Source organism: Gekko japonicus, unplaced genomic scaffold, assembly GCF_001447785.1.
Source record: "Gekko japonicus isolate JY-2015 unplaced genomic scaffold, Gekko_japonicus_V1.1 scaffold5045, whole genome shotgun sequence".
Classification (NCBI taxonomy): domain Eukaryota; kingdom Metazoa; phylum Chordata; class Lepidosauria; order Squamata; family Gekkonidae; genus Gekko; species Gekko japonicus.
The window spans coordinates 16587-41639 of record NW_015161569.1 but is presented as its reverse complement, the minus strand read 5'-3'; the positions used below and the strand labels follow the sequence as shown (position 1 = coordinate 41639).

At 47.2% G+C, this 25053-nt stretch overlaps 2 protein-coding genes across 3 annotated transcripts in view; one reads left to right on the top strand and one right to left on the bottom strand.

Annotated features, from left to right (window-relative positions):
• Positions 1-10077, bottom strand: part of LOC107125848 (acetylcholinesterase-like) — an 18636-nt gene extending 8559 nt beyond the window's left edge. Inside the window, exons 1-2 of the mRNA XM_015429309.1 lie at positions 10019-10077; positions 5780-5857 (exon numbers count right to left, since the gene is read on the bottom strand). Of these exons, the coding sequence (XP_015284795.1) occupies positions 5780-5857; positions 10019-10077 (137 nt within the window). The remainder of the gene's footprint in view (positions 1-5779; positions 5858-10018) is intronic.
• Positions 10078-14528: 4451 nt separating this feature from the next.
• Positions 14529-24426, top strand: RPP21 (ribonuclease P/MRP 21kDa subunit). 2 transcript variants are annotated; one of them, XM_015429311.1, is made up of 6 exons: positions 14529-14580; positions 15879-15980; positions 17233-17333; positions 20156-20238; positions 22030-22176; positions 23683-24426. In XM_015429311.1, the coding sequence occupies exons 2-6, from the start codon at positions 15933-15935 to the stop codon at positions 23829-23831; spliced, it is 528 nt and encodes a 175-aa protein (XP_015284797.1). In that variant the 5' UTR covers positions 14529-14580; positions 15879-15932; the 3' UTR covers positions 23832-24426. The 2 variants fall into 2 exon arrangements, with proteins under 2 accessions (XP_015284797.1, XP_015284796.1); XM_015429310.1 differs by having other exon boundaries at positions 14550-14576.
• Positions 24427-25053: the final 627 nt, after the last annotated feature.

Genomic DNA, 25053 nt, shown 5'->3' with positions numbered 1-25053 from the left:
AAACTGGCATGAAAGTACTCGGCGTAAACCAGATGTCATGGCGACTGTAAAGAAATCACAGGGGATGAAATATAGTCCATGGCTCGGGGCTTCTTATGTACTATTCTTGCTGTCCAAGACAAGTTCAGATCAGATTGGAGTAGTACAATGAGGTGTGCTAAAAGAGAGGGAATCGTGGTCCTGTCTTCATCCCTCTTCCGGGGGAACTAGGGTTGACAGATCTGAGTTGGGAAATTATTGGAGATTAGGGGTGCGGAGCCTGAAGAGGGCATAGTTTGGGGAGGGGGGACCTCAGTGGAGTAAGTATAATGCCATAGAATGTACCCTCCCCCCAAAGCAGCCTTTTTCTCCAGGGAAACTGATCTCCCAAGCCCGGAGAACAGTTCTATGTCCAGGTGATCTCCAGGCCCCACCAGGATGTTGGTAACCCTAATTTTCTGCATGATACATTCTGGGGGCCCTAAGACTGGCTCATCAGGGAAGAGCTACAGTATGCAGGAATTTTGGAAGAGTCCTGGCAAGGTGATCCAGCCCAGCACAACCAAGGCACCATGGCTATTGTGAACTAATCAAGGCTATAGTCTAGGGTAGTGGCTCTACCAGTGGGACACAGAGGTAGTGTAGGTGGGATGCATAACAATTACGAGGAATCTATTCTCTCTCAATCCTCAAAATGTGGCATTCCATCTCCTGCTGACCCTACCTGCCATGGATTATCCATCTGTGACCTTTGGGCATGCTGGTAGTAATAATAGAATGCCTGTAAGCATATAAAGATCCTCCTCAGGAAACAAGGGCTTTTTGTTTCTATCATAGTGGGACCCGGGTTCTTTGATGAGGTGATTGGTGGGATGTGAGGGATGAAAGACTGAGAACCACTGCCCTAGGCCTGAGCTGCCATCCTTCCCTTCATACCAACGATTCCTTTGCACCGGCTCTCATTCGAACAGGCCAATCAGGTTCTTCACAGCCAGCTCTTATTCAAATGGACCAATCTAGCTTCTTTCACATCTCCAGTCCCTCCCTCCCTTTCTCTGATTGGAGGAGAGTTGTGGCTGCTCCTCCTTGCATTCTTTTGCCAATCAGAAAGGTTACTTAAAGCTTCCTCTTAAAACCAACTTTTGTTTTCTATTGTGCTTGAGCCCCATGTCTGAGTTCCCTTCCCACAGGCACTCTGTGCACTGCTATCTCATGACCAGCATCCAGGGCTATTTTTGGGCAGGAACGCACAGGAATGGAGTTCCGACTGGCTCCCAAGTTGGCCACGCCCAGCAGGAACTTATGAGCATAATAGGCCACACCCAACAGCAGAAACTCATTAGGATTGGCTACATTAGGGGTGTGTGGCCTAACATGCAAAGAAGTTCCTGCTACAAAAAAAAGCCCTGGGTTTTGACAACAAACAAGATAAACAGAATAAGAATCAAAAGGTGGGTGTGGCTGGATGACCACATTTCTGGTAACATGGGGGTGTGGCCTAATATGCTAATGAGTGGTGCTGTCAGGGTGTGGCCTAATATGCTAATGTGTTTCTGCTGTTGGGTGTGGCCTATTATGCTAATGAGTTCCTGCTGGGCTTTTTCTACAAAAAATGCCCTGCCAGCATCAAATTCTTTTCTAAAAGAAAAAGATGCCAGGACTCATATATATGGTTTTCTTTCCCTTCTCTGCTCACCCCCCTTCTCTAAGGTACCTTTCTGTGGAGGTAACTACTCGGTGAGTGCCAGAATGCATGTAGTGGTTAAAGTGTCAGATTAGGATCTGAGAGACCCAGGTTCAAGTCTCCACTTTGCCATAGAAGCTCACTAAATGCTAGAGTTGTCAGGCATGGCCTTGCAACTAGTGGGAGTCAGTGGACGGGGGGAACATAGAGGCACTGTCTGCAACAGCATGATGTCACTTCCATGGAAAAACCAGAAGTGATGTCATACCTCTCAAGGAATTGCTGGAAACTCTATGGAACTGTAGAGTTTCTGGCAACTCCTAGAGCAGCACCAACAGCTTTTTGAAAAATAGTTAATTTTTCTCCTGCTGGCCACAGGAGCAATGGTAGGACACAGGAGCCAGTGGGAAAATGGCAGCCCTACTAGGTGCCCTTGGGCTAGGTACTCTCTTTCACCCTAACCTACCTCACAGGGTTATTGTGAAGGTACAATTGAGGAGAGGAGAATACGTAAACCACTTTGGGTCTCCATTGGGGAGAAGTGTGGGGTAATGTGGGATATAAATCAGAATCAAGTAATAGTTTGAAGGGCTGTGTGGTATTCGATGTGAAATATCCTGCCACATTGCTCTGACTGCTGTCTGTAATCCTCATTCTCCTCAACAAACTACCTCTGATTGTTCCAATTTATTGCAGCCTCTCCTTTCTATTTCTAAGCTTGCCTTGGAGCTCTGTCACTTTCCATTTCCCAAACCTCTGGACACACAGTATGGGCGTAGACTTTCCAATTTCCCGGGGGGGGCTGGGGCTGGGCCAGAGGCATTGCTTTGCTAGGAGCAAGGGTGGCTCCCGGGGGAGGCTGAGCACCTTCCTGAAAATTTCGGCGGGGGCTGACGCCCCGCCGCCCCCACGAAGATTACGCTCTGAGCTTGGACCTGAGGCCTGTTCAAACGGACAAGGAAGTTTACACATGTTGCCCTGAACACATTTGATAACTGTTGGCTCTGGGTCCCCACCCTATGTCACATGTAACACAATCACATGTGAGTTGTAGGTTGTCCCCAGTTCCAGAGCATGCGGAGCTCAATTAGGATTAAGACCATGACAACACACGTAGAATGGCTTCCTCCTTCCCCAGACATCGTTTTCCCTGCCTGAAACAATCACAGGGCTGTTGGGGAACCCCGTGTGTATGGCTGAGAGAAAATGATGGGCCCAAGGTTAACCAGCGGCAGAATTCCATCAGGATTTGAACCCAGGATTCCCAGATCCAGGTCCAGCACTCTCACCACTGCATCTTTTATCCAGAGGCTGACCAGACCCTTCACTTACTGGGAAAGTATCCAGGGGGAAGCTGCCCCACAGGGCTGTTCAGGTCTGACCCAGCCAGCAGTGATAACAACGGGTGCAGGTGCACACATCACCAAGGCAATGGCTTATGCCCGTCATAGCTGCTGCTTGACTTGGCTTGCTCCTGGGCAGGGCTATTTTTGGGCAGGAACGCACAGGAACGGAGTTCCGGCTGGCTCCCAAGTTGGCCACGCCCAGCAGGAACTCATTAGCATAATAGGTCACACCCAACAGCAGAAACTCATTAGGATTGGCTACATTAGGGGTGTGTGGCCTAACATGCAAAGGAGTTCCTGCTACAAAAAAAAGGCCCTGGGTTTTGACAACAAACAAGGTAAACAGAATAACAAGCAAAAGGTGGGTGTGGCTGGATAACCACACTTCTGGTAACATGGGGGTGCGGCCTAATGTGCTAACGAGCTGTGCTGTCAGGGGTGTGGCCCAATATGCGAATGAGTTCCTGCTGTTGGGTGTGGCCTATTATGCTAATGAGCTCCTGCTGGACTTTTTCTACAAGAAGAGCCTTGCTCCTGGGTCATTTTAAGCTTCCCAACCCACCACTTCCCAACCCACTACAAAGCAGGGAGACCTTTATCTTTGCAGTGAGTGGAGCACTGAATCCACCACCCTTCTATCCCTCCTTACTTGCTCATAGTCATCTGTCCCCACCATTTCTCTGTTCCCAACACCGATATGAGGAGGAGTGAGGCAAGATCAGAGAAGAGTGGACAAAGCAACAGAGGCAAGACAGGGAGAGAGGTTCCCAGCTCCTGTCCCTAGGGCTGCCAACAACCCTGGATGATAAAAGGTCCTTCCCATTTAATATAGGTTTAATGTGTGTGAATGGGCAGGGAAAGCTTTTCCTGGCATGGAGGTAATTACCATCACCTGGTTTTTGTTTTGTTTTTAAAGTCCAATTAAGCTTCTGTTAAAGAGGCAGGGGATTTTCTTCCCCCTCCAGTTGTTGCTCCAGGGCATCTCTTCTGTGTCCTGCGTTTTCAGTCTCTTCCGTGCCTTTCTGTTACTAAGACACACCTGTTCCCCCCATACGCACTGCTTTATCTGCCAATACTACAATGAAAAGGTAAAACTCTCCCCAAAAATATTTTTTCAAAGACAAGTAATGATGCTCATAGAAATATATCAAATATACTGAATATATAAACACATACAACACTTCAAGAAAATGTAATACACATCATAAAGTCTCACAAACCACAGAATAATCATTCTTGAAGGAAATGCTATCCTAAATAGCCCACAAACTATCCTAAATAGTCCACAAATACTGCCTCCAAGGGGCAGTAACAGTCCATAGAAGAAATATTGTCCAGTATACTGCAGTGGCTCAAGTGGTTAAGATGCTGAACTGCAGGCTGTGGAACGGAAGTTTGAGACCCGAGTGTGCTGCATGACGGAGTGAGCTCCCGTCTCTAGTTCCAGCTCCTGCCAACCTAGCAGTTCGAAAGCAAGAAATTGCAAGTAGATAAATAGGTACCATTTCAGTGGGAAGGTGACAGCGTTCCGTGCACCTTGGTGTTTAGTCATGCCGGCCACATGACCACGGAAATGTCTTCGGACAGCGCTGGCTCTTCGGCTTTGAAACGGAGATGAGCACCGCAACCCTAGAGTCGGATTTGACTGGCTTTCAAGCAAGGGAACCTTTACCTTTATACCCTGACAGTATCGTACGTGATGTTCATTTTTTTATGCCCCCTGAAGGGGATTTTTATTGCTTTTTCTATAAACTACAAACTATAATGAAAAAATAGGGAGGGAACATCTACATCTAAGGAGAAAGGAAAGAAAACCACTAATAACTAAAACCCCAAATATAGGAGTTCATCACATCAACTTTTATAAGTGTTAGTCTAAAATGCTTACATTACATTGAACATAGTTGATTAAACTAAATTATTTATCTTTTTAACCATTTTTAACTGTTTAAAGACAACCCCAAGAGCATCATTTACAGTATATGCTTTAAGGCACCATTCAGAGTCCTTCAGCCTTCACTTTGCTTTATCTTTTCTAATCCTCAATTGGTATTCTCGTTTAGGGGCAGCCGCCCCCTCGTACATGATGTTCAGACCGTTTTGAAGAAGATCTTTCATCAAAGGGTATAACAAGGTAGGTACAATGACCATGCACAGATCAAAATCCCATTTTGTAATAAGCGGAGCCCAAAGCCTCGTAACAAAGTCACAACCCAATGGTATCAAATCTGGCAGGACAAAAAGACACCTGAAAAGAAACAGTGCCTTCCGTCTCATCTAGTCAGTGGTGCAGTTTTGGGCTTGATGGTGTTACGGGGGCTTCCCTTTAGACAGTGAGGCATGCTTCCCATGAAGCTGAGGGGGCCCTGCTAAACTTGCAAACCGGGGGCCCCAGAGGCTCCCACTGAGATGGAATCCCTGAGATGGGCAGAGGCAGACATGACAAACTCACCATTTGTATCCATTATCCAGCTTGGGGGGGGGGGGCGGTGTTGCAGTTCTCAGCCAGTCTCGCAGCCCAGTTTGGGAAGGTATGGACCTGGCCAGATTACCCTCTGTTCTGCAATCACTGGTGTAGGAGCAAAGTCTGCACTAGTTATATCCCGAAGTTAGTTGCCAAGTCCACTGATAGCTAGCCGTGGACGTTGCCGTATCACTTGTGACGGTGGGACTGCAGCGTCAAGGCTGAAGGCTCAGAAAAACAAACATCTTGTCGGATTAAAGTCCAAGCAATTTCTTCAATAAAAGGACCGTTCTCCATCCTACAGTTAGGCTTCTTGAGGTTGCCGATAATGAATACAGAGAGAATCGATTGAAGCACGGAAGACAGACTTGGCTCTCTCCAGGGCTCAGCCCCAGGATACATTTTCAGGAAAGAGTTTAGCCCTGCAAAGAGAACCAGTGTGGTGTATTAAGGGGCTTGAGAAAGTCTGGTTCAGATTTACCACGCTGCTACAAATTCACTGGGTGGCCATGTTACAAGTCCTTTCTTCTTATCCCAAGCTACAAATTTTATTCAGCTCCTTGGAGGGGTGCTGGGCACCATGGGGGCCCAGCAAGCATGCCATTTAACCACCTTGGGCAGACATTCTCCTCCTGCTGGGCTGTCCTACCCACCCTGTCCTCTGGAACCAGAGGAAGAACAATGGGAGGGGGTCAGAAATGATGTTGCGCCACTTGTTGACATCACGTCCAGACAAAAACCTGCATGCAACATCAGCTTGTCCAGGTTATTCCCTGGTTGTCGCCACATGGAGCACCACCATGTCCACCCCTTGTCCTGGCACCAAAGCTCCCAGGAGTGCCAGGCAGCCTGTTGTTATTAGAGGCAATTTATTTATTTTAAAAATGATATCCTGCCTTTCTAGGCGCTCCAGCCGCGGACCGGGAGTCCCCCGGTAAGAAGATTTTTCCACTTGCCAACCCTATGCCTTTCCTAGTGGTTCAAGGTGGCTTATCAGTGTTCCCTCTAAGCTGAGTTAGTGTGAGCCAGCTCACAGTTTTTTAGCCTCTGGCTCACACATTTTTGCCTTAGCTCAGGAAGGAGGGCTCCAGAGCAAACTAATTTATGCAGTAGCCAAACCACCTGCTCACAACTTTAATGCCAGTAACTCACAAAGTAGAATTTTTGCTCACAGGACTCCATAGCTTAGAGGGAACATTACAATAATAGTTTTTAAAGATTTCAGTTTCAACCAAAGATAAAATAGCAAACCCCAAATATCTCCCCCCTTTTAAATAATAGTTTTTAAAGATTTCAGTTTCAACCAAAGATAAAATAGCAAACCCCAAATATCTCCCCCCTTCCCTCCCTTAAAAGATGCCGGCCATTCAAACTCGCTCAAAAGCCCTGGCAAACAAACAGGCCTTGCAGCAGCTCCTGAAGATCTCCCAAGTTGGAGGGGGGGAGCCTCTCCAGGCAGCCCATTCCACAGAGCTGGAACCACAACAGAAAAGACCTGGGCTCTGCTTGATGGCAGATGGGTACCCTAAGTGGTCGGATAGCCAATTTCTGACAACCTGACAACCATAGTTGGTGCACAGGGACATATGAAAGGAGCCAGTCCTTCAAATATGGGGGTCCCAGGTTGTGAAGGGAGTTAAAAGTCATGATCAGCTTTGAACTGGACTTCGAAACAAACTGACAGCTAGTGTAGCTATTTCAAAATGAGCAAAACATGTTCCCAGCAGCTAGCCCCTGACAATCGTCAGGTTGCTGCATTCTGGACCAGTTGTAGTTCCTAGGCTGTCTTCAAGGGAAGCCCCATACAGATCACGTTGCAGTAATCCAACCAAATGGTTACAGAAGCATGGATCAGCATGGCCAGATTGACTGAGTCAAAGTTACAAGAGAGTTGAGTGAGTCAGATGCAGCAGTTGGTGAGTCAGATGCAGCTGACAGAAGGCACTCCTGGCCACCATGCCAATCCTCCTTTTCAAAGAGTAAAGGAGGGTCCATGAGAACCCCCAAGCTCTTGACCTGCTCTGAAAAACTCAATGTCATTACATCTAGGACAAGTGGATTCAGTCCCTCTAGTGTATCTGCCTTCCCAGCCTGTATTAACTCTGTCACCTGGATTCAGCTTCAATTTATTTTCCTGCCTTAGCTGCCTAAGTGTTGTGTAAGCTGACCGCCACCGGGGGCCAGCGGTCAAACAGAGCTGCCAGAGCTTGACTCTGGAACAACAATAGGGACTAGGCTCCTAGTCCCTCCACTGGGGAGCCAATGGGATCCGTGGCGGGAGATTCAAACCCACCAATGGTGACCAGGGGTGTGTCCCCAGGGATGTATATAGTTGGCCCCCGGGCCATTGTTCCTGTTCCTTGTTGTGTACCGAATAAAGCGTGCTATGCACTACGTCGTCGTCTGTCGTTTCTCCATGCGGCAACCCACTACACAATACTAAGCATAGCCTCAAAGCACCGGTTCAGAACCTAAGCAGATGCATCTGGAAGCTTGGATAATGAAATATATAGAGCTGGGTGTTATCTGTATATTGAGCTAAGCAAGCCAAATGATAAACTTTCTCATTGATGTTTGGTTTGAACCTGTATGGTATGAGGAAGAATCGTTGTCAGGGAGCCCATGGTGGCTGTCAGCGGCCTGGGATACAAACGCAACGAATAACTGATTGGGAGGACATCGACCGTTATGGGGAAATCCTGGTGAGCCAATGGCTTGGAGGTAGAACGGCCAACACTGACTTTGGAGATTCCTGGAGATTTGTGGGTAGTACCTGGGGGAGGGTAAAGTTTGATAGGGAGAGGAAATGGCTGCTGCGGGGACAGGGGAAATGGTAGTGATGATCTTTGCCGAGATCTTTCCCAAAACTTCACAGTAGGAACAAGTTTTGGAAAGATCAGGGGAAAGTTGGTGAAAACTTGGGAAGTGTACAATGCATAAGAATGCCATGAGGAAGCAGGGCGGGAGGGACAGTTCCCTATAGCATTCAGGCCAGTTTAAACAACCCACACTGAGAGAGCGCATAGGGTACATTCCCTTCACTAATGATGAATAGAACTAGGACTGCCAGTTCTGACTTAGGAAACTTCTGGAGGTTTGGGGGATGGTGCCTGGGACGGGAAGAGTTTGGGGATGGAAGTGAGCTCCTGGGGTGCCTCCGCCCTCCATAGTTTATGTATTTGTGTATTTATTTTTCATATTTATAGCCCACCCTTCCCACGAGTGGACTCAGGGTGGATTTATTTATTTATTTATTTGTTAGATTTATACCCCGCCCTCCCCAGCAGGCTCAGGGCGGCTACCACAAAGGCAATTGCCATAACAACAGTTAAAACATCATAAAACAATCATTACACAATAAAAACAATCATTAAGTAAAGTGCGGTGCTCTTGATGTTAAAAAATTTTCTCAATCCAAGATGGGTTCATTCATTAACCTAACCTGACAGCATGCATTCTTTGGTTACCTAGGCATCTGGGCGTCTGCCCAGGGCCGGCTCACCTCCAGATCTAATCCACCGTCAAAGATGGCAGCTCGGTGGTGGTACAGTGACGTCGGCGGCTCCTATATACAAAGGCCTGGCGGAAGAGCTCCGTCTTGCAAGCCCTGCGGAACTGCGCCAGGTCCCGCAGGGCCCGAACCTGCTCTGGGAGCTCGTTCCACCAGACAGAAGCCGCCGCTGGATAACACAATAAACCAGTAACACAATAAATATGATTAAAATTTTAAGCACAATAATACAACATTAAAATTGGCAGTCACAGCCCAATGTCAGAAACTGAGTGGTTGTGAGAGGTTCCCTGGCTCGTTGCTACAGATAAGTAAAGTAAAGGTAAAGGTTCCCTTGCTCGAAAGCCAGTCGAGTCTGACTCCAGGGTTGCGGTGCTCATCTCCGTTTCAAAGCCGAAGAGCCAGCGCTGTCCAAAGACGTTTCCGTGGTCATGTGGCCGGCATGACACCAAGGCGCACGGAACGCTGTTACCTTCCCACCGAAGTGGTACCTATTTATCTACTTGCAATTTCTTGCTTTCGAACTGCTAGGTTGGCAGGAGCTGGAACTAGAGACAGGAGCTCACTCCGTCATGCGGCAACTCGGGTCTTGAACTGCTGAACTACCGACCTTCCACTTGGGCCACTGCAGCAGATAAGTAGCCAGGTGTTATTGAATGCAACACAGGGGACAGAAACCTCAGGGAGGCCATATATGGACACCTGCCACCTCAGCCAAAGGCCTGGTGGAACAGCTCCATCTTACAGGCCCAATGGAATTGAAGAAGATCCTGCAGGGCCCTGATCTCAATGGGGAGCATGTTCCACCAGGCAGGGGCCAGGGCCTGGTTGAGGCAAGATGGACGTCCTTTGGGCCAGGGACCACCAGGAGATGTTGATCCATAGAGCGTAATGCTCTTCAGGGTGTATATAAGAAGAGGTGGTCCCTCAGATACGTTGGTCCCAGGCTGTGTAAGACTTTAAAGGTTATTATCAACACCTTGAAGCGAATCCAGAACTCAACTGGTAACCAATGCAGTTGGCAGAGCACCTGCTGAACGTGAGCCCGCACAGGCATCGCCATCAGCAGGTGTGCTGCTGCACTTTGCGCCATAGTTGCCACTTCCTGCAGGGAAACTGGTCTTTGTAGTCTGGAGGTCAGTTGTAATTCTGGGAGAAATCCAGGTCTGCTTTGAGGGTAGTAATCCTACAATTTTTGAGAATGGGGTTGGTTTCCAGGCAAGCCTTAGGAGCAGTGCTCCTTTTTTCAGAACATAAGCACTGACTGTGCTGAAGTTGCTGTGGGGAGAAGCACCCTGGTCACAGCAAAATTGGGAGGAGGCTGCGGCCTTGGATGTGAAGCGATCCATACTGAGGTGAGCCCCTGTGTAACCAGGGCTGTTCATCCTCAGAACAATGAACTTGAGCACAAACAAAAAGACTGCCTGGGCCACCTTTACATACTGTAACGGGTTTGATCCAGCAGCTTTATGCTGAGTCAGAACCTTGGGGCCAAACTGAATGTGCGAGGAATGGCCTTTCAAAAATGAACGAGACCCTAAATGGGCTCAGAATACTGCCTTGGGAGAAAGAAGAGCTCCTGCTCCTCTCCCCTCCTTATGTCAAAATAGCATTGGGGGAGGGGGAGTTATTCTCCCATCTTTGCTGCTCCGTGTGCACAGATCACTCCACATGGAGCAGCAGATATGGGGAAACAGCGCCCACCCCAGTGCTGTTCCGGTGATTGAACCTGGGACCTTCTTCATGTAAGGCAAAAACATGGAGGAGGAGATGCGGTTGCATCGTAGGATTGCCAGGTTCTCCCCCCCCCCCACAGCCTCTGACAGGGGGTGGGGGGTTAGGATTGCCAAATCCGTATTGGGAAACTCCTGGAGATTTGGAGGTGGAGCCTGGAGAGGACAGGGACCTTGGTGGGGTACAGTCCATCCTCCGAAGCTTCCATGTTCTCCAGGGAAACTGATCTCTGTAGTTTGGAGATGAGCTGTAATTCCAGAGGATCCCCAGGCCCCACCTGGAGGCTGGCATTCCTAGACTGAAGAGCCAAAGAAGGAAGTTAAAGGGAGACAGACCTACATCTGAATAAACATCTGAGGACCTTGTCCATGGAGAAGCTTTAACAGGGAATATCCTGGAATATTAAATGCTGTGTAGAATCACAGGTTCAATTACACATAGCTGAATGCTGAAAAGGGATGTTAAGCAGAGCAAAAAGAGTACTGTGTTTTACTTAGTGTGTTTTTTTAGGGTTTTTTATTTAAATTTTTTATTATCAGAAAATAGGGTTAGTGATATATTAGATAAACAGTGCAATCAAGAAACTATTTCAACATGTTGTTGTTGTTCAGTCGCACAGTCGAGTCCGACTCTTCGCAACCCCATGGACCAGATCACGCCAGGCCCTCCTGTCTTCCGCCGTCCTCTGAAGTTTGCTCAAGTTCATGTTCGTTGCATCTACGACACTGACTAACCATCTCATCCTTTGCCGTCCCCGTCTTCTTTGACCTTCAATCTTTCCCAGCATCAGGGTCTTCTCCAGTGAGTGCTCCCTTCTCATTTGATGGCCAATGTATTTGAGCTTCAGTTTCATTATCTGGCCTTCCAGGGAACAGTCAGGGTTGATTTCTTTTAGGATTGACTGATTTGATCTTCTTGCAGTCCAAGGGATTCTCAAGAGTCTTCTCCAGCACCACAGTTCAAAAGAATCTATTCTTCGGCACTCGGCCTTCCTTATAGTCCAACTCTCGCAGCCATACATGAAATATATATACTACTATTACATTTACATAATATGTTGAGATGGTGTTTTACTTAGTTAGTGTATTTATTGGTTTTCCCTTACAGGCCCCAAAGCACCTTTCAGCAAACATAAGTACAATAAATAATAAGTATAAGAAAATAAAAGCCATCTAAATAGCAAGAACAACTCTTGAGGCCAGACCAGAATCTGATAGGTCGCAGTCCAAGGCTGCAGTGCACGAGTTGCGGGCTCAGTGCCAAGAGCCCTTTGGCTCTTGCTGTTTGACTTGCATCTCTTGGCCTTAGCCAAGACATATATCTGAGACGGGCAGAGCAAACAAAACCACAGGGGAGATTTTGCAGCCTGGCAGCAATGCTCCTGCCACTCTGCCCTCCCTGCTCTACGAGGATAGTGGGACGTTCCTGCTGTTTTGGCGAGCACTCAAACAGAAACCTCCTTTGATCCAGCTCAAAGTGAAGATTGCAGGCACAGCTGTGTTGCCAAAATGGGGTCGTTAACCTGGCACATGACATTCCAGTTAACACACACACAGAGGCAGTGGCACTCAGTTGAATGGGGGTGGGGGACTTTATTCCAGGAATAAGGGGGATGCAGAAAGGCAAATCAACTCCACCCATTCTGTTCCCACTTGACCGGAGCTGGGGTGGGTTTTTATAATCCCCACACAACTGTTTTTTACACATGCGCAAGCTGCATTTTGTTCTATTCTCATGGTCAACCTCTGCATGTCAGCAAGCAAGCAGATACACTTCTCTTAGCCCAGCCTTAGTGATTTCAATTGCTGGCTGCAGGCAAGGGAACTGGGGGGAAAGTAAAAGCCTGATCCACATGGATCCTCATAACAGATCCCCCACTTCTAAAAAGAGAACTCCACCAAATCCGGTATCAAATCAGGACTATGGACTGGACCTTAAAAAACACGGATCCAAAACTTTGAGGTGGTGCATCAGCACAAAAATGTGGATCTGAGGTATGGATCCTCTTGAATTCATATGATTTAGGAGCGACTGTGTTGGTCTGAAGTAGGAATCCAGTGGTTCCTTTGGTCTTAAAGGTGCTACTGGATTCTAACTTTGTTCCCCTGGAAAAGAGCCTTTCCTCCCCCCCCCCCAACTTCTCTAGCAAACAGGTCTGTGGGTTTAACCCTTTGAATGCTGCAGACAAATGAAAAATGCTTGCGGTCCTGTCCAGGAGGAGCGGCAACCAGGCTGCCGTCAGCAACACCCTATGCAGGTGCATGGGTTGCTCCGGAGTTAAGTCTGCACGGGCTGCACTTCCATTGTATCCTGTGCCGTTCAGCCATCTCAGAAAAAAGAGACCGAAGGTGGTTCCCAGTTCCTTATTCGTATTTCCTAGTTCCTGTTGCATGGGTAAAAGGTAAAGGTAAAGGTTCCCTTGCTCGAAAGCCAGTCGAATCCGACTCTAGGGTTGCGGTGCTCATCTCCGTTTCAAAGCCGAAGAGCCAGCGCTGTCCGAAGACGTTTCCGTGGTCATGTGGCCGGCATGACTAAACACCAAGGCGCACGGAACGCTGTTACCTTCCCACCGAAGGGGTACCTATTGATCTACTTGCAATTTCTTGCTTTCGAACTGCTAGGTTGGCAGGAGCTGGAACTAGAGATGGGAGCTCACTCCATCATGCGGCACACTCGGGTCACGAACTGCTGAACTACTGACCTTCCAGAGCCTGCAGTTCAGCGTCTTAACCACTTGAGCCACCGCAGCTCCCATCCACCTGGTATTGGGACCATAATATTCAATTAGGGGAGGGGATTAGACTTTGTTAGATGATCCATCAATGTATTACCCCATGGAGAGAAAACGCAGGTCCTCCGTGCGGGCAGAAAGGCCCCGTCTGGGAGTCTTTAACGAGATCTCCGAGAAAGGAGGCTGGATTCGGACCCCGCCGCGCCCTTCAAGTGGTTGCTCAGCTCCGTACTCGGAAAGAGCCTCAGAGCGGTTTGGCCACCGGAAAGTCACCCTTCGTGGGGCAGGATTTTTAGGAAACAGTACTGCGGCGTCCTCCTCTGGCAGACGATATGTTTGTCCTGACAACTTTTTACAATTTTACGTTTGCCGGTGCTGAAGAATGTAGAAAGAAAGGGGGGGGGGGGAGAATGGGACCACGGTGTTAGGCCTAGTAACAAACAAAAAAATCACCGCGAATGCAAAGACGCTTTCTGAGACTAAAGTAACTTGGGGGAAGGAGTGACTCTGAAAAGTGTGGCATTTAATAGGAGGGATCTACTAAAAGGAAGGACAGGATTGCCCATTGGAAACAATGGGAGACGGTGGAAGACCCATTGGAAACAATGGGAGCCAGGAATGCTATTGACTTGCATGGGCTCCATTGGAAAACATTACAGCGGATTGCTGGCACAAATATGTACCTGTCAAAAAAGCCATGGGCTAATGGTTAGTTGAAAATCAAGTCCAGTGGTAACCGACCAGTCTTGTGGTACCGACGTCGTCCTGGCTGAACAGCAGGTCAACAGAGTGCCAAGAGACTCAGATCCCCGTCTGTCCCCGACCGGCACCCTGCTCCTGAGAAGGGATTCATTTATATACAGCGAGCAGAGGGTGGGTTATTTCTGAAGTTTCCATGCACAAAGAAACAACCATTCTCTCTCCTCATTATCTCCATGCCCGTGTTATTAAGGAATCGTAGCGTGTACGTCTTTGTTTAATCAACACAAGACTCGCTGAAGTGAATAGGCGGGGAGGAACTACATGTCCCATAAGCCTTTGTGTTCCCCCCGCCACCAAAAGCAGGAAGAAGGGGGCGTGTTCCTTCTTGTGCCGGCGAGAGCAAATGCGGCTTGGTCTGCATCGTCGTGAGTAAGATCAGTTCCCCTGGGCAGCGAGTGGGGTGGGAGAGACTTTAGGATTGTGGTGCTAGAATGTGAAATCCCCCTAAGTGGTAATGAATGGGAAATTAATTAATAACTGTGATTTGGCTGAGCTTTAGACACGTTCACTTTTGTAAATACACTTTTTTAAAAACCCCCCCCCCCCCCCCGGGCATGATAAGAATAGTCGGGATAGATCGGACAGATCCGGGGCATCTCATCCTTAGCAATGTATTTTTCAGTCCCTCATCTTGGTTTCACTGCCACGATTAGCCCCTTGTGCATCGTAGCTGATATTAACTACTAATTAAATTTAAAAGTGGCTTTGAGCAAGTGCGGAGTGCGTTTCCTGAACTAATGCCTTTTTAAAATTACAGAGCGTCAATCCACGTTTTCTGATTGTACCTCTTTGTGTAAACTGGTAGGGAGAGTACCTCACAGGGTATCTGTTGTGGGGAGGGGAAGGGGAAGGAGTTTGTAAGCCTCTCTGAGACATCTTTGGGTAGTGAAGGGCGGGGTATAAATCCAATCTCTTCTTCTTCTTCTTCTTAATGGAGAGGAAATTCTTGGCGAGGGGCATAGGGTGCATAGGGGTTGGATCTTCCAGACTAAATTTCCCATCAACAGAATGGCATTTTCATCCTCCTTATTCTCCACCCAGCCGGGACGTATCCCAGTGAGCTCCATGAAATTTTGGTTCTGAAGGATAAGGAACCCTGAGGGATGACATAAATAGGGGAGATCTGCAGCAGGGAGAGAGAATCTGTGGGAATGGCCAGTTTAGTCTGGATCTGGACTCTAGAAACATTGCTCACCCTAAAGTTTGCATGATTGTTTCCACATTTAAAATTCAAGGAGAAGCTGAAGCTACAAGAACAACCCTCTATGAAGAAACTTAGAGTCCAGTGGCACCTTTAAGACCAACAAAGTTTTATTCAAGGAATGAGCTTCTTCAGACACAATGAAATGGAAATAGAAATAACAGCCATACATATAGGGGGGTGGGCAGTAAATTAGGATACAGAATACTGAAGATGTTTTTAATAGATTAAAAGAATAGCATGCTTAGTTATATGGCTATCCTCTGTTTGGGTTCAACTGGGGGGGGGGGACATAGCAAGGAAATAAATATGTCGGAATCGGAGATTGATGTATCCTTAATGGTGAGAGTCTGTCCTTAGGTTCCATCAGTCTCAAACATGGAGGTTACCTTCTGTAAAGGTATTTGTAAGTTAAGTGGATGTTTTCTGCTCATTGTTTGTTCCTAAAAGTGCCTTTTCCTTCCAGGTTTGTGCCCTGTTGTCTCCTATATTGGTCTTGCATAGATTTCTCCCATCAGCCATGATGAAAGACAAAGAAGCATTCCAGAGACTCAGTTTCCTTTACCAGGTGAGAATAACGCACTCTGTATATCAATGGTGTGACGTCCTCCTTATTGGGGAGGACTAGTTTCACTTTAAAAGTGTTCTTTTTATTTTGTTCTACTGGGTATTTACGGCTGCCACCAGGAAATGTAAAGATTTCCAAACCTTTATACTTTTACTTCTGCTCTTACTGGTTAGGTAGACCGAGGTCAAGGCTTACAAGGGACTATGTGGTCCTGGGAAGTATTTATTTCATTTATTTTTTCCTATTCTCTCAGCCTTCCTTCTGTTTCTCACTGAACTAACTGCACTTATCAACTGTCAAAACTGTAACTGTCAAACCTGACTGACATACATACTCATCCACTCATTTTCACTTCCAAAACCCCTCCCCCTCTCTGTCAACCACCAATCATACCACGCTTGCTTCTCTCAACCACTCTAGTCTACTTACCACTGCCATGCAACCAAACTTTTAAAGAGACACACACACACCAAAAACAAGGAATTGTTACAAATGGTATGCATTAACAGTGTGGGGGAGCGTGTGGGCTTCTTGTGTTTTCCCCCCTCCATTTTCAGAAATGCACACAGAGTTTGTCTTTCAAGTGTGCACATGCATGTGTACACAGATTTAAAATAGGAAAGGTTGGATAGATGCATTGATGGGCCTGAAACACGCTGTGGACAGGAAGACTTGTTTGAGGCAATGATTTCTGTGCTGAATCCCATTACAAAAACAAGGTGGTGAAACTTGGAGTCAGTGGATCCTGGGAACAATTAGTTACTGCAGAAAATAATTGTCCCATTTGGAAGGGTTTCTAGATTGTTTATGTTACTATGCCAGTTTATCGCCAGTGGCTGCTAATAAGGAATTGGATACAAGTGGATCTTGTATTCATTGGTGCCCTGCATAGTAATCTGCTCTTGTTGCTTCTCCAGTGTCTCAGGCAAAAATCTTTCCTAGCCTTGCTAGCCGAGATTCACTTTAACTGGAGATTGGACCTGGGGCTTTCTGTGTACGGAGCAGATGCTCTGATCCCCCTTCCACACCTGCTATCTCTTGCATTCACAGTATGCAGTGTACCTCACTGCAATGAGTCATATTTCTGCAATGGGAACATTGTATTTGGCCTTCTGGACTAAGAAGGCTAGCTCCTCTGTAAGATCCCACCTCACAGTGTGCCTGTGGGAATGTAGAGCATACATATCCCTGGCTGTATTTATGGGATGCAGGTTTCCTCAACAGCTTCATCTATCTTCTGTTTTTCCAACAGGCAGCACATTGTGTCTTGGCACAAAACCCAGACAACCAGGAGTTGGCTCGTTTCTATTGCCATACGCAGAACAGCATCAGCCGACGGCTCGTCTTAAGACAGTGAGTGCTCGGGTGGAGATTAATGGAGCACAGGGCCTCTGTCTTAGAATCATATAATCATAGAGTTGGGAGGGAGATCCTGAGTCATCTATTTCTCGGGCTAAACATTGGCACTAGTGCAGTTCTGAGCATCTGTATCTGGAACTGTTCCTGTCTCTGCTTTTCAGGCTAACTCTTCACTGTTCTTTTATCCAGGCTGTCTCTTAACCACTCTTGGGCTTTTATAGTTAAATGGGACTCATCCAGAAACCTGAGATCAGTGGGTGAGGCCCTGCTTTGTATTCTAACTTATTTAGAGAGACCCCATGTAGTGGTTAAGAACGCTGGACTAGAGTCTGGGAGCCCCACGTTCAAATCCCTATTCTACGACGGAAGCTCACTAGGTGATCTTGGTCCGTATCCTGTCTCTTGGCCTAATCTATATTTCACAGGTTGTGGGGATAAAGTTTGATGGGGGGGGGAGAATATTGTAAGCCACTCTGGTTCCCTTTCAGGGTGAAAAGTGGGGTGTAAATATCAGATACATAGAGACTGCTAAAAGTAAGGCTCTCTTGATAAAAGCTGCATAGCAGTGAGGTAGCACCTTAAAGACTGACAACATTTATTTCTGGATAAGCTTTTATGAGTTAGAGCCCACTTCTTCAGATGCATGAAGGGTGCAACCATTGGGCCTGCTTTTATATAAAGCAAGGGGAAACCAGGGTAAAATGTGTCCCAGTCTTAATAGTTGGCGTGGAACTATGGCACTCCTTCCTGTGGTGTATGCACTGGAGGATTCTTCTAAACTTCACTGCAACACCTCCCTCAGCCATTTATCTCACACTGTGCTCTCCCTGTTAATGTTAAGCAGTTAATGTTCCTTCCAGATGGCTTTTGGGAATTGATGCTGTAATCTGGAGGTTCTGGAGTTTCCTTTCCTTGAATGTTCTGTGCCCAGTTTTTCTCTGTTTTCTTTTTATATGATGCGTTTTTAATTGGTTTCTTTGAAATTTGCAGTATTGTACATCTCTTTGAACTCTTTTGATCAAAAGCTGGATAGAACATTTCTTGCGAGCCAGTTAGTGAATGAAAAAATAGGTAGGTTTCACCTACCCTCTTGATAATCCTTTAGGGAAAGTATCTTATGGATGTTGAGTCTCCCGAGTGCTTTATTTACATTCTCAGACTCAAAATTCCAGCATACCTATAAGGAAGGCTAGTATTATTATCCCTGTAGTGTAGGTGAGAAGTTCAGGCAGTGAGATTTGAGGTGACTCATAGCTTATGGCCCTAACCACCAAGCTGAACCAGCTGCCCTGCTTCTTAACCCTGCCGTCTCCAGGTATTCTACATCTCCCTCTGCCACCCACACACTCACGGACACTATGGACTGTAAACCCTCTGCACAGAGATTGAGTCACTCACTGTTGTAATGTAGCTAGGATCACCAAAATTGGCTTATCTGGCCTAGAGGTTAAAAGGACTGACTGTGAGAAATGGGAAATCCCTGGTTCCGATTTCACCTGAGCCATGAACATACATATACCTCTGTGTGTGCGTATAACATTTAGGTATTTTTTTTCCTGTGTTCCTCCCTGATGAGAGGTCTCAGAGCAACTTACAACGAAGTAGAAAATGCAATTGAGACAAACAAAAGAGGAGAAATACAACTCAGTTCCAACTCCTGAGTTGGTCCTGGATTCACTAAGCTGACTCACTGTGAGCTGAGGGCAAAGTTCCAAAGACCTGCACCTCTGGCCATGCCCAGGCTAAATACTTAGAACAGGAGCTCAGCCCGGATCCTGTTCAGTTGGCAAAGAAGTGTGCTTCCGAACCTTCCTCCGCTCATACTGGATCATAATCATAATGATGATGGTCTGCTTTACAGGCTTGTTGTTGTAAGGATTAATCAAGTGTGGATAAGAATTCATAAGGTAATGCATTTTGAGTGCTGTGGGGGAAGGGTATAGACTTTTTTTTGTGCAGAGGATGAGCAATGAGATCATAGCATGAATAGCAAAAGGTTGTGCTCTTCCATAAATAAGTTTACAACATGCACTACCAATCATAGCCATCCCAACCCACCATCCTGGCTCCTTCCTTCCTTCCTTCCCTCCCTCCCTCCTTCCCTCCCTGCTTGGGCTAGAATCCAGCAGACAAGTCAAGCAGATATTAATACCATTCCGAAATCAAACTGGAAATGGGGGGGGGGATATCACTAGTATTTCTGTCTCAGTGCTTGTTCCCAAAGACAACACTCAAACACTATCTTGAACCTCACAATCGGTGTTCCCTCTAAGCTGAGTTAGTGTGAGCTAGCTCACAGTTTTTTAGCCTCTGGCTCACAGATTTTTGTCCTCGCTCAGGAAGGATGGCTCCAGAGCAGACTAATGTATGCAGTAGCCAAATCGCTCACTCGCAACTTTAATGTCAGTAGCTCACAAAGTACAATTTTTGCTCACAAGACTCCAGAGCTTAGAGGGAACATTGCTCACAATTATCCCTTTTTAATTATTTTTTATTTGATTTCTACCCCCCCCCCCCCCCCATATTTTCCCTTTTTTTTTTTTTTTTTTTTTTTTTTCCCCCCCCCCCCCCCCCGCATAGCAGGCTCAGGGTGGGTTCCATCATACCAAGTCAACAGTCACATAGATGTGCAAATAACAGTTAAACCCAATTAAAATAGTGATAGTCAGTGAGTGTGGACACCAGCATCACCTCATAAGGAGCAACATGTCCCATGCAGGTTCTGTTTTTGTCTTGAGCCCTAATGCAGCAGAAAGGGGCTTGGGGGACATGTCCCATAGTTATGACATGTCTTCTTGTTTCTGGTTGTCTTGCAGGGACCCTTCTGTGAAACGAACCATCTGTAAGTCCTGCTTCTCCCTTCTTGTCCCTGGAGTCAGCTCAACTGTACGCCAGAGGAGTAGGTGTCCCTTCACTGCTTCTCATTTGTAGCAGGGTCTGCATCCTCCTGAGTTCTGTCCCTTGGTTTGGATGGTTGACTAGCTCTGGGCAATGTTTTCCCATGCTGAAGAGGGACAGGGCGGTTGGACACAGCGAGTTCCAAAGAAGGGAGGAAACAGTCAGTCACACTGTTTACTTACCCCAGGCAGTAGGAAGGTTTATAGGATCATTTTCTTTGGAGGAAAGAAAGAGACTCTAAAGGTCTTTCACAGAAAGGTTTTACTTAGAAATGCTTGGATGAAGCAGCTAGCACAGGGACACATAAACAGGGACACATGCGGCATGCACCCCAAAAGCAGCATCAGCAAAGCGGAAACTCACAAGCTGCTTCTGCTAGCCAAATCCAAGCTTGTTCCTATTTATCTTTGCTCCCAGAGTTATAAAAGGAGGCTTAAAGGTACTGCTGGGTGAAACTTGACAGCGTCTTCATCCTGGCAGGTGGGCCTACTTGTGTGCCAGTTGCCTGGAACAACCAATGGTTCATTAGACTGTTGGTTTTGTTCTGTTGGAGGTGAGGCCACACCCAGTGTTTAACCTAAGAATAAAGAGGAAGGACATGCTGTTGAGTTGCAACTGGCTCAGGATGACCCCATCCATGGAGCATTCCAGGCTAATTTAGGTTAAACAAAGGTTAATTAGCCATTGCCTTCTTCTGCATAGAAGAAGAAGAAGAGAAGAGATGGGATTTATCCCCCGCCCTTCACTACCCAGAGGAGTCTCAGAGCGGCTTACAAACTCCTTTCCCTTCCTCTCCCCACAACAGACACCCTGTGAGGTGGGTGGGGCTGAGAGAACTCTTGGCACAAACTGCTCTTTTTCAAGGACAGCTGTGCCAGAGCTTGTGACTGACCCAAGGTCACATCAGCAGGTGCAAGTGGAAGAGTGGGGAATCAAACCTGGTTCTCCCAGATTAGAGTCCGCGCACTTAACCACTACACCAAACTAGCAGCCCCAGTCTCCCATGAAGAAGAAGAAGAAGAAGAGATTGGATTTATACCCCCGCCCTTCACTACCCAAAGGTGTCTCAGAGCGGCTTACAAACTCCCGGGGCTCTACTGGTAGCAGGAGCTCCTTTGCATATTAGGCCACACACCCCTAGTGTAGCCAATCCTCCAAGAGCTCTTCTTACTGGGGCTACTGTAAGCTCTTGGAGGATTGGCTACACTAGGGGGTGTGGCCTAATATGCAAAGAAGCTCCTGCTACCAGTAGACCCAACTCCTTTCCCTTCCCCTCCCCACAACAGACACCTTGTGAGGTGGATGGGGCTGAGAGAACTCTGACAGAAATGGCTCTTTTTCAAGAACAGCTCTTGTCAGAACTACGGCTTGCCCAAGGTCATCCAGCCAGGTGCAACTGGAGGAGTGGGGAATCAAACCCGGTTCTCCCAGATTAGAGTCCGCGCAATTAACCACTACACCAACTGGTGGTGTCACGTTCAAGTACTAGCCATGGCCAACCCTGCTTAGCTCCCAAGCCCTGACAGGCCCAGCATCTCAATAAGCCCAGTACAACAGAAGTGCTTGGAAGCGGAAGACTATCCCCTGCACTTTCTGGGCTCTGTAGCTTTCACCCTTCCTCAACAAAAGGAGTCAAGTTGTGTTTTGAAGCGTAACAGTAGCCTATTTTGGTTTCAGGAGCCACTAATCAGCAGATAAGTGGAGACAGGGAGAAACAGAATTTAGGGAGGTGAAGCAGGATCATGTTTTCAGGGCTTCCCTGACTCCTTCACTCCCTTGCCTCCTTAACCAGAGCGCCGTAATCAGCGGTGGACTGTTGTGAGGTGTCTCAACTGTGGCTTAACCAAGCGGTTCCCCAGCAACCCTGATTATAAGTTGTGGTCGGAGCAGCCTGAGGCATTACTGGAGAATCATACTGTTGCCGGTGAAGGAACAGAAGGTAAAGAAAATCTAAAGAAGAAATGTCTGTGGAGAGGGCGCAATGATTGGGAGCTTGAGAAGGATGGTGCTTAATTTGTAGGATTGTGCAGAAGGATTATGAGAGATCAGGGTTTACTTGTTTGAGCTGGGGTTTACTTGGAGGCCAACCGTAAACAAGCTGAGGTTGGTTTGGGGGTTAATTATGAGAGAAGATGGGAGGCCCGTGGTCAGAAGGAAATACCTCTCTTTGGGGTGTGTGAGGGAAAAGCCCTGGTGTTGAGGCCAAGGCCAAAGAAGCGTGGAAACTGTTGCAGGAGGAAAGACTTGGGATTGCTGTAGGAGGAAGACTTGGGGATTTGTGAGGGATGGAGTCAGAAGAGGCGGGGACTTATCATCGGAGGTCAGTGGGAAGAGAGCTGAGGTGTCTGAAAGAGCAAGGCCAGCAGTGAGGTAGCTGGCGTTCAAAGCCTCTGGATGTGGTATGTAAGTGAGGGCTTTTCCTTGGGGCTAACCATATTTGGGAACCAGAATGTGGGGACAGTACCACTTCAGACTACAAGTGAAGGGTTACTTTTTTTCGAACTTAACCTCCACATTAAGAATTTCCTATAAATGGAGAACCTGGGCCCCGGTCACACGGGCAGGAAACTGCAGAGGAGAAGCGTGGCTGTTTGCCCTGGGGCAAACTACTGCGCAGTTACGCGATCAGACCTCCTGTGGAGGTCCTGTGGAGGTACCGTGGAGGTTCCATGGCAAGGGAGAGGTGCTGATCACAAGACAAGCCGGCGCGCAACGAAGAAGCGCGCGCCGCGGCAAACTGTTTTTTATTTTTGTGTACATGACAAATGTGCATGCTCCGTTGGGTGCGCATGCGCATCCATAGAGACTGGGACAAAAAAAAAACACCTTATGTGCAAGGGGACATGGGCGGGCGCCGGATGCCACCAGAAACGCGATCAGACGCCCGCCCTTGCCCCGCAGTTTTCGGAAACTAGTACCTCCAAGGTACTAGTTTTTTGCCACGCAGTTTCGGCTGGAAGCCTCGGTTGAGCCACGGGAGTGCTACGCTTCCCAGATGTGCTGGTGAGATCGCGCCCGGAAACTCCGGCTGTTTTCCGTCTCACTTGTGTGGCTTCTGTTACGTGTGACCGCAGCCCTGGTACAGCATTCCAGTAGCTGAGCTATTCTTTTTTTTTTAATTTGTAGAGCGTTTTTACATAGGGGAGAATTAGAATGCATTCCCTCACACACACACAGTCTGAAGTGGTACAACCCATTCTGCCTGCTCTTTCTTCTCAATGTGTAGAGCAGGCCTCGGATGAATTGGATAGTGTGATAAGACGCTATGCAAAGTGAAGGAATGGGATTAATTTGCACAGACCAGGAGGGCCCTGTGGTTAAAGTGTAGAGCCCTTCTAGGAAATCTGGGGAAATCTGTTGGGAGGAGCGAGGATACGGGGCAGCCAAGTAGAATCATCTTACTGGAATCATCTTGTGTTCTTTATTTCCTTGTGTCTCTCTCCAGGCCAAACACACAGGCCAGTGCAGCAGTCCCTCAAAGCTTCTGGAACAGAGAAGGCAACAGGCCCGAGTGCCAGACCTCATGCTCATCCTGCCTCTGAAGAGACTGCAGTAGGCACCCAATCAAGGGAGAAGGGCCCAAGTGGAAAGTGACCCCCCCCCTTAAGAATGGACCCTTCCTGCTCCGTTGTGGGAAGTTCATATGGTAGCCCCAGAGCTGGAGGTAGAAGGAAGCCAATGTGGCTAACAAGATTATTTGAAAGGAATCATTGAGTAAAGCAAGCAAAAAGCCTGGCAAACCACTCGCAGGAGCTGAATGGCTCAGACATGATGGGCTTGGGGCATAAAGGTGCTTTTTATACAGGCCCCTTAAGGTAACTAGTTTTTAGGCAGAAGGCAGCCGAGTTCCCCCCGCCCTCCTCTAAAAGAGGCCTGATACCAAGCCATCTCCCGTTCCCACTGCCTGTGTTCCTCTCTGCCCTCCCACACACATTCCCAACAGCTCCAAATCACTTTTCTCACTTTTATTGCCCCATACATTCCTCTCTTTCAGTTGGCTTCCTTGAAGGGCTGAGTTCTCCCTCACAGTTGGATTTTACCTGGCTTTTACCAGTTGCTGACTTCAGTTATTGAGGATATGTGCCTGTGGAAGTCTCAAATTTGAGGGGGGAAATGAATGAACTTTCTTTTGGATTCGTAGGGAGGCATTGCTCCACTCCAGTCCTCGTTTTTATATGGGGAAAGTTAGCAGTGAACAAATCTGAAATAAAATCTTGTTTTAGAACGTCTGTGTTGTGAGCTTTTGTCTAATTGGCGGGCTGAATTTTTACCATTTCTGCTGAAGGAATAGGGTTGGGCAGAAATATAAAACAAAATGTTTCTGTGGTGGGTTTGGGGAATAAAGTTTAATTTGTTGCTTTTGGTAGGCTGTAGCATGTTTTAAATGTAAACATGAGAGAAATTCAAATAATAATGTAGAGCATGTCAGCCTATCCAGAAAATTACACATATGTGCATATGTATGAAATATATTGAGATGGTCTTTTCTCTAACCTGCAGAGGGCATCAGGGGACTTTAACATGGTTGTAGAATCAAGACTCTTGCTAAGTCTGGTTCTTGTGTGAGAGTACCACAGAACAGTACCGACGCCGCCACTATTCCACCACTGAGATTCCATTATCCATCTACCCCATTGGGGGGGGGGGGTAGATGTTGCCCAGCAGAAATGGGGAGAATATCATTCCTGGTGCTCATGCCATTAAAAAAGTCGGCCACCAATGTGGAATGTGCGCATCTTGGTGATTTTATGTAGATTATTAGAGCACCGATTTTATTATGTATGAAATATTGTTTTACTGTTTTACATTTTAAATT

Coding starts and splice junctions, on each gene's coding strand:
- RPP21 (XM_015429311.1), top strand. CDS start 15,933: ATGATGAAAGACAAAGAAGCATTCCAGAGACTCAGTTTCCTTTACCAG. Junction 15,981..17,232: donor GACTCAGTTTCCTTTACCAG/GTGAGAATAACG, acceptor TTTTTCCAACAG/GCAGCACATTGTGTCTTGGC. Junction 22,177..23,682: donor TGCCGGTGAAGGAACAGAAG/GTAAAGAAAATC, acceptor GTCTCTCTCCAG/GCCAAACACACAGGCCAGTG.